Source organism: Lolium rigidum, chromosome 5, assembly GCF_022539505.1.
Source record: "Lolium rigidum isolate FL_2022 chromosome 5, APGP_CSIRO_Lrig_0.1, whole genome shotgun sequence".
Lineage (NCBI taxonomy): Eukaryota > Viridiplantae > Streptophyta > Magnoliopsida > Poales > Poaceae > Lolium > Lolium rigidum.
The window spans coordinates 129989069-129997794 of NC_061512.1; the positions used below are offsets into that span (position 1 = coordinate 129989069).

Here is an 8726-nt window from a genome sequence, read left to right on the forward strand (position 1 = left end):
TGTCGTTGTACCGTCGAAGTTTCTAATATATTTCGTATTTCCAGTTAATTTTTCGTGTTTTATTTGATCTATTTCGTAGCAAAATGATCAAAATAGTAGTTTGCGCCGAGCTGCGCCCTGCATAATATAGCGTCCGGCGGGAAAAATAAGCGCGACGCGCGGAAACATTTACAACGCGTTCGCAGCGACCTACAGCGCGCCAATTTTTAGGGCGCTTGTTGGAGATGCTCTAAGTTGCTCCAAAAAATATGTAAGTCGTTATCTATTTTCAGACTAAACTTTGATTTCATAGGAAATTTCTTCATCCTTATTCCACCGGCTCCACCGCCTAGGCGGCCCACATGGCAGCGCTCGAAAGATCTATAGCTAGATTGCCTGAACCGGCTTCATTTTCTCTGGAGATATATCGACAATTAAGTGCTCTCATCTAATCCAGCTGTATCTTGACGAGCCAATCATGAATGCCCTGGTCGCTAAGGCTCTAAAAAATATTTTCAATGGAGAGAAATAGAGGAAAAAGGATTTTTGGCGCGCATCGAAAATCCTGGCAAAACTTTTGGCGCGGCAACCCAACGGTGTATAAAAAACAGAGTTCTAGGGTTCCCCCTGTTTCGCTCCACCACTCCTCTGCATCTCCCCCGCCTTCTCGCTCCTCCGCGCCGCAGCTGCTCGTCTCCTCCACCAGCTGACGCCGCCGCCAGCCGGAACCATCTCTTCTCCGCCCGTCCACCTCTTCACGAATTGCAAGATCGGAGTGTCCGGGATTTCCAGCTGATTGGGTGAAGCTCGGAGGTGGTAATCGGATCCCAATCTTCGGCTGAATCAAGGTAGACAGAGGTATTGCGATTCTCCCTTCTCAGATCTGGTTCATGTGTTCTCGATTTTGCCTGTTCCGCGGTCCAATGTACTGTCTGTGGGATTTGTTTCAGATTGAATCGAGGCGTGGCTAGGCATCCGCGAGATAATTGCCAGGCTTCGATTCTTAGTCTAATACATGTATGTCTGTTCGCTTCTTCAAGTATTGTGAAATTATCGATGCGTGATTCTGAAATCTTGTGTTGCCAATTTTAAATCTGGGATACTGTAGTTAAACGAATGTTTAAACATATTGTCAAAATATCCAATCAATGTAAATGGAGTATAGATATCTTCATTTTCGATTGTGGAATGTATCCGAGGCATAGCTGCATATAAGCTTACTTCTGTTCTAGATGATGGGATCTTGTAGTTAGAAAGCACTTTCTACCAAATATATGTTATGCTGCCGCTGAGGTCAGAATATTCTGAAAGTAGTCCATTGTAATTTATTATTCTGCCCAGTTGTATGACCCTTTTGCAGCTCTTTTTGTGTGGATGCAGCTCTGTAATACATTTTTTTTTGTTATTTATTGAATACTTTATGGTACTCACCTTTTTATTGATCTCTTTTTTGCAGGTTTTGATCCTGAAGTTGGGGGGAGTGGAAACTTTGTTTGAGATTAACATTTGTTTCCGGAAACATGATGGGGGTCGAGTCCACATTTACCCCAGCAGATCATGCAGCGTTGGCCAATAGTGATTCTGAAACTTCAGAAGTGCTGGATTCCCCAGCGGTAGAAGGTGTGGAAAAGAGTGTGAGTGAAGAAGTTTGTTTGCAAGTTCCCCTGGGAAAGAAGGAAGACATCGACTCCCTTGGCACAGTCTGTGATCATGAGAATAACAAGGGCGATGTTGCTGAGGCCATCATTCTGAATGGGGTCTCGCTAGAGCTGTCGATCTCTTGCAAGGATTCAGATGATAGTGTTCCATTGGGTTGTCAAACACCACGTGGAAACATCTTTGATCCTTTTGCTCCAGGATCAGAGGAGGAATTCTGTGGTGCACCCAAAAAGAAGGCGGTGAGGGGGGCAGAAGCCCTCTCCCGCAGGAAGCTGATATTTGAAGCTGATGACTTCCCAGTTAGAAGGTTAAGTTATGAGTTTGATTCTGAGGAGGAAGAACTGTATCTCCAAGGGATCTGCAAGATGTTTCTTGATCTGATATTCTCAAACCAAGCGCTGGAGGCAACTGGGGACAGGGAGGATCTGGTAGATGCTATCCCACCTGAAAGCTACAGAACCCCTGAATCACAGCCTCTGCTTACTGGCATCGCAGACACCTGCCCAGACGCTCCTGTGCGTCCATCTCTGAGAATGCTGAAGCTCAGCCCAGGTATTTGCAGGAAGCTCGACTTCAGTTCAGTGAGTCCCAAGGCTCTGTTTGCTGAAGATAATAATTAAGAGCCGAGCTTGTTCCTTCGGGAGCTTCATCTCGGTGCTGTTTTCCGGCGACACATCTCATGGCAGCACCTCTGCCATCCTTGCCGGCGGTGTGGTAACTTTGCTAACTCTGAAGCTGTAGGAGCTAGCAGTGGTGGTTAAGTAGGAAGCAGTTTAAAGTTATACATGTAAGCTATGTTAGTTTTCCTTTTAGCTAGCCTAGTCTTACTGTCCAGATTGTTGTACTTTGTGGGGGCTTCTGGCCTAGCCTTTGTATATCCTAATAATAGTTGTTCTCCCTGCTTGAACTGAACTATGCATATTTATTCTTGCTTATAGTGCTGTGGTGCATAGTTGGTGCACACTGTGTGTCATTGTGGTCTTTGCACTTGGATGCAAAGCTGTATAAACTGTTGAAACTGAAATGAGGCAGTGGAGAATTTGAACATGGCTTAGTTTGATGTGTACGTACTCCTGCAGTGAGATGACGGCGTATTAAACGTGGCTGTTGCGTGATCCATCTTGTGGTGATGTTTGATGCCTGCTTTCATTCTACTCTAGCCCCCTCGCAGCCGTCAGATTAATTTTCAGATGGACCTGCTGACGGCCTCAACGTGTCCTCGGATTTGACATCTCCTTTTCGGCCTTGCAAGGAAAACGAGAGCCTTCATTAATCAGAAGAAATCTGATTACAATCTTCATTGCAGCCTGGATCTCAGCCTGGAGTACCTGGTTATATTTGACTTTTATTTGCCGACATATCTAATAGTATCGCCAGTGCACATTTCTTTAAAATCAGAAGAAATAACTTCTAAATATATGTGGCTTGGCTTCACAGGATCATATAGAGTAATCTGAATGTCAACGTCTCCAAACGACCACCTAACTGCAAGCTATATAGGAGAATATATAAGAATGAGCTCTTAGCTTAGGATGCGTCAGCGCAAAGCAAGAATCTGCACACATGACGATGTTATGAACAAGACGTATGTATACACTACTCTGCACACATGAGTATGTAGTTTACAAGTCCATCCTGTCTCTGCATATGAACAATCCATCAAAATCATACTATATGATGGCACCACGCAATATCAACAACTAAAACGACAAATTAAATCCACCCAAGGTAGTGACTAACTACAGTACTAATTTGGCGCATCATCAGAAAATCAAGAATCATGTCGCTCCTTTTCCTCTCCGTGACAACGATGCCGTCGTCGCGTCGGGCGCAAGTGCCGTGCGTGGCAAACGAGCACGGCAGCGGCAGAAAAAGGTGTCCTCCAAACTTCCAACTCCGGCGACGAGTGCGGCGTGTCGAAACAAAGGAAGAAAGGAATATGGCCTATCAGAGCTTGGTGTGGTCGCTGCACTGCTGGCTGCGGACGCCCATCTCGGCGATGCCGAAGACGAAGCTGCAGTCGGAGTAGGCGACGGCGTGGCGCTTGAAGACGCCGAACACGGCCACCCGGCCCGGGATCCTGGTGCTGGCGTCCACCGGCAGCGACCCGGCCTCGACGTCGGAGATGAGCTGCGCCATGGCGCCCCCGGAGGAGACGAACTTGTCCGCCTGCAGCGTGAGCGCCATCTTGACCTCGCCGTCGCCCTTGCTGGGGATGCGGCCGGGGTCGATCTCGGCGTCGCCGACGTGGACGCCGCGGTAGGTGAGGTCGGTGTGGCCTCCCGAGAGGAAGGTGAAGGAGGCCGGGTTGGGGTTGTGCACGGACACCGTGAGGAGGACGGTGACGTTGAGCTGGATGGAGAGCGCCGGGAAGGTGAGGCGCGGCGCGAGTCCCACGAGCTTCGCGGAGACGAGCCGCGTCTTCGGGTCGCGCACGCGGAGCACGGTGAAGAAGAGGATCAGAAGCACGACGCCGAGGAGGACCAGGGTGACGAGGAGGCACGCGCAGCAGAGGCAGCCGCGGCGCCGCCGCAGCCGCTGCTTCTCGCGGTGGAGGTCGTCGACGGGCGGCTTGGTGGTGGCCGCGCTGTGGGTGGGGAGGCCGCCGCCGTTGGTGGACGCCATTGGCCGGGGCTCGGGAGTTGCAAACTTGCAGCGGCGGCGAGCGTACGTGCGTGGAGGTGGAGGAAGTGGGTTTGATTCGATTTTTGGGTGCGGGGATTTGGATATCAATGCTGCCTCGATGACGAGTTTTTATACTGCTACTAAAGAAGGCCAAAGTGCCCACAAAACAAATAAGTCTAGGGCAAAAGCAATCCACTACTAGTTTTATATGGTGAATCGGTGAAACATTACTTTCTGAATTGTTTCTATGCGGTAAAACGTCTTTTGCGTGTGATGAAAAATATTTTGTTTTTGAATGTGAATGATTCTACCGATTGCACACCGGTACTATTTGGTTTCCTCTCTTTACAACATGCCAAGACACGAAGGTGCCTTTCTCGTATCTTCTTTTCCACGTCCCTTCTCCACGTAGGAAGCTAGGCCGGCAAGGCCGTGGGTCACTGCCTCCTCCATCCGCCGTTTCGACAATGGAAAGAGGTGGGGGCTTCGTCGCTTCGAATTTGGCGAGTACTAGTTAGGGTTGGCCTAGGTGTTTCAACGACGTCGCATCGGTGGTAGGGAATGGCTCCACAGCGAAATAAGGTGTCCTAGCTTCTCCCCCATCTCGATGGTGCTCTAATCAACGGCGGCGTGGAGCAGGTGGCTTGGTCATCTTGTCGTCCTTCAGATATGGAGAGATTAGTGTCCTGATATGTCGTCGGTGTTTGTCGTGACCTGCGGCGGTGCCGGCGGCCATGGCAAGGTAGTTGCTCTGGAGCGAAGATGTTGGTCCAAAGGTGTTGGATCTATCGTCCTTCCTCGACTTATCGATGGGGTGCGGCACATCTAGGTCCAAGACTTCACGGGGATGTACCCTGACCGACGTGCCACAGCGACATGTTCATCGACTCACAAAGCACTATTGGGGACGGTACTTCTTTATTAGACCTAACAATGGTGGAGGCTCAGCGTTGCCTGCCTCGACGGCAGCCACTGGCTTCCGTGTGCAGAAAATTCTAGGAATAATTTTATATTCTTCTATTCCTTACTAAGGTTCTATCTGCAAAATTTCCAGGACATTCGTCTTTCTCAGGAGCATTTTTTTTTAGTTTCCACATTTGCTTGTTCGTGTAAATTGATTGATGTCCTATCAATAAAATATGTGGTTGCTTCAGAGAAAAAAAAAACGCAATTGACAGCGGTATCGTATCGAACAGGCAACTGACAGCGGTGTGCTTAACTATTATCATTCTGTTATAATATAAACCTTTTTAGTAAATTAAAACAGTTTGCTAAAACATCCCATTACGGAGGGAGTGGTTGGCAGTTGTACCGTACGTGTACTTCGGCTGTTAACGGTCTTCACGGGGGTCTCCAATAGTAGTGGGATGCTGGGAAATTGAATACTGGAACAGGACAGGGATTGGCCCGCCATGGGCGGCACCTCATCCGCCAACCAACAGGCCGCGCAGAGCGGAGCGGAGCTGAGTTAATTGGCCGCGCCTTGGGCGGGCGACGCGTCGTCGTCCGGCGAGCGTCGGAGAGTCGTCCCGTTCTGTTGGACGTCGACGTCCAGCACTAACTCAGCTGATGATTCCTCCGTGTTTCCACGCTCAACTGGTACCAACAAACCTCCCCGTTTTCTGGTGTCATGCCATAATGTTTCCACGCTCAACCGTGCAACTGTTCAAGGATGGGGACGGACGTCACGGTTAGCCCCTCCATTGCCGTCCGGGAGACTGGAGACAGATCGCCCTCCTGCTAGCATCTTAGTATCTGTTATATTATGATCTAAATTAGAACGAAGCGAGACCCGTCGGCGGTAAGTTTAGATCGTCATTACCGTCTATATATACGTCTTGTAAACCGCTGCCTATGTTATCAGATTGTAAGATCTCAGCAATTGTAAACACTTCTCAATAAGTAGGATAATTTTTTTCAACCCAGTTTTTCTACATAGTCGTGGGCGTCCCTGTCTTATCCAAGGGCGTACAATGCTGCAAGATCTGTGCAAGTCAATTTTACATTTTCAACCTGTACCAAGGACAACTTCGCACATCTATGGTAAGCAAAGCGTACACGGTACATCTTGATGCTGCCTCGTGTATCTCTCTCCTCTACCTCAGCTCGTCCCCCACCTCTCCCCTGTCGTTCTCCGCACCACCTCCTCCGCCGCCAGACGCGGAGCTCCTCCACGTGAGGAACCCACATCGTCGCGCCCCCGTTTGGCGCCGTGCGGCTACTCGTCGCGCCCTGCTGGTGCTCCCGCCCATGGCGAGGGTTCAGACCACGCAGCGCCGACCTGGATCTGGGTGGACCAGTTCCCCCACGACCGGCCGGCCGGACAACGAGGTCGCCGTGCATGGACACCGTCGTCTACCTCATCGCGGATCTGGCCATGGAGGGATAGAGTCGAAAACTACATGCCTTTTTTGTGTTCAGATCTGTCCATAGTTACATGATTTCTTTTTCATCTTTTCCCCATGTTGTTTGCTGCCATATTTGGGTGTTCTTGTTTGGGGAGAACGGCGGATGAGCTGGATAGTCTCATGTGGTTAGCCCTTTTTTTTTTTTGGTTCTTTTGGATCCTGACATGTTATGAACGGTGAAGAAATTGACTCATTGCTTTGATATGACTCAGATCCAAATGTACGCGCCATGTACAATTTTTTTTTTCAGATCCTGATGTTGATATGAGTGCTTTGAAAATGACTAAAAATTCCTGTGAATTCCCTACTCGTGGATACATGCAACCATGCATTTTCTTTTTTATTTGTATGATCTCGCTTTCCCTTTTTCGCAGTCCATTAGTATCATTTTTCCTCTATCATGAATGTTGCAAAAAAATGAGGAAAAAATCTAGACTAATCAAGGTACATAAATGCTGGAAATAGATTTAATGGATTCATGGATGCTTGTTTTTTTTTCCAATGAATTTTCCTTCTTCCAAATGTTAATTGTTGTTCTGAATCTACCTTTCCTTTTTCCCAATCATCATTTTTCCTCTACCTTGAATGTTGCAAAAATTTGGAAAATATTTAGACTAATCAAGATAGTACATAAATGATAGGCAAATCTCCTTCCATTTTTTAACATCAAGGCGCTGCTATCATCCAATGATTCTGTACACGGTCTACAAAATGTAAGAAGGGGTTTGTTATGTAAAAGGAAAGGGACTTGCTGATACTAGAAGAATATAACTCAGGGTGTTCTCCACAAAATGCATACAGAGGTTGCACGAATCTCAACGCATGATTGGACGTCCGGGATAAGCCCAGGACGCCCACGTATATGTAGCATTGCATTTCACCTAGAGGATGGAGTACGAACTTAGAGGCAGATATTACAAGACATAAGAGAGAGTTAATGGAAGAGTATGATACTTTGGACATCATGTCTAAGATTCACCCTCTCTCTGATGTTGAGAAAGGAGGTTGTATGTTATTCTTAGAGAGTTAAACTCTTACTGGATTGTAGAAGAAACAAAAGCTAGATAGAGGTATAGAGATAGAAGATCATGGAGGGAGATAGAATGTCTTAGAGGGTCATGATGGCCCTCAAACTGAACACAAAGGTATGCTTCAAATTGCAATATATTACTACGAAGACCTCTTTAGAAAAGATGATAGACTTGATATTAGGCTGAGGAGTGATTTCTTCTCTCCAGGGAAAAAATTAAGTGTACAAGAAAATACAACCTCAGAGAAATAATTCATAGAGAAGAGATTAGGGAAGCAGTTTTTGGTTCTTATGTTGAGTGAGCCCTAGGTCCTCATGGCCTCTTTTCCTCTTTTTTTCTTTCCAAAAATGGAATATTATTAAATATGATCTGATAGAGGTGTTTGAGGAATGGTTTAATGGAACATTATATATGTATGTGATTTTTTAGGCCTATTAGTTTACTCAATTGAATTTTTAAGATCTTCACAAAAGCCATTACTAATAGATTTGCTAGGTAGTTGACAGACTTATATCTTATCAACATTTTGCTTCCACTAAAGCTAGATTTATATTATAAAGTGCTGCTACTGCCTATGAAATAATTCATGAAGTGCATAGAAAAAAAGAGAAAGGCCTAGTGTTCAAAATAGGTTATGAAAGGCTTATGTAAGGGTGCTCCTGAATTTCCCCTTAGAGGTCTGAGCCCTAGGATCATCTCCTTGATTACACAAATTACTCAAGGATGCTATATTGAGGTTTGGTCCCTAGTATCATCTCCTTGATTAAAAAAATTACTCAGGGATGCTATATTGGGGTCAAGGTAACTGATATAGAGAGTGATTTCTTTTTGACTGACAAGGGGCTGAGGCAGCGGAACCCTTTTGCCCTTCTGCTATTTAAGGCCTTTCACAATGGAAGGTCTCTCAGCACGTTATCATTGGAAAATAAATTTTTAAGACACAACCTCTCCAATGGATTGCCTCTTAAGTGTTCTCTCTACATTTAATGATTTTCGTGATATGTAGGCATGTGATTGTGTCATT

At 46.6% G+C, this 8726-nt stretch overlaps 2 protein-coding genes across 2 annotated transcripts; one reads left to right on the plus strand and one right to left on the minus strand.

The window, feature by feature from the left end:
* Window positions 1-732: 732 nt before the first annotated feature.
* On the plus strand, window positions 733-2490 carry LOC124651493. The gene is made up of 2 exons (XM_047190577.1): window positions 733-837; window positions 1436-2490. The coding sequence occupies exon 2, from the start codon at window positions 1500-1502 to the stop codon at window positions 2256-2258; it is 759 nt and encodes a 252-aa protein (XP_047046533.1). The 5' UTR covers window positions 733-837; window positions 1436-1499; the 3' UTR covers window positions 2259-2490.
* Window positions 2491-3280: 790 nt separating this feature from the next.
* On the minus strand, window positions 3281-4263 carry LOC124656411. Its single transcript, XM_047195163.1, has one exon. The coding sequence runs from the start codon at window positions 4261-4263 to the stop codon at window positions 3586-3588; it is 678 nt and encodes a 225-aa protein (XP_047051119.1). The 3' UTR covers window positions 3281-3585.
* Window positions 4264-8726: the final 4463 nt, after the last annotated feature.

Bases quoted from the DNA above. Each gene is read 5' to 3' on its own strand.
- LOC124651493 (XM_047190577.1), top strand. From the start codon at position 1,500: ATGATGGGGGTCGAGTCCACATTTACCCCAGCAGATCATGCAGCGTTG.
- LOC124656411 (XM_047195163.1), bottom strand. From the start codon at position 4,263: ATGGCGTCCACCAACGGCGGCGGCCTCCCCACCCACAGCGCGGCCACC.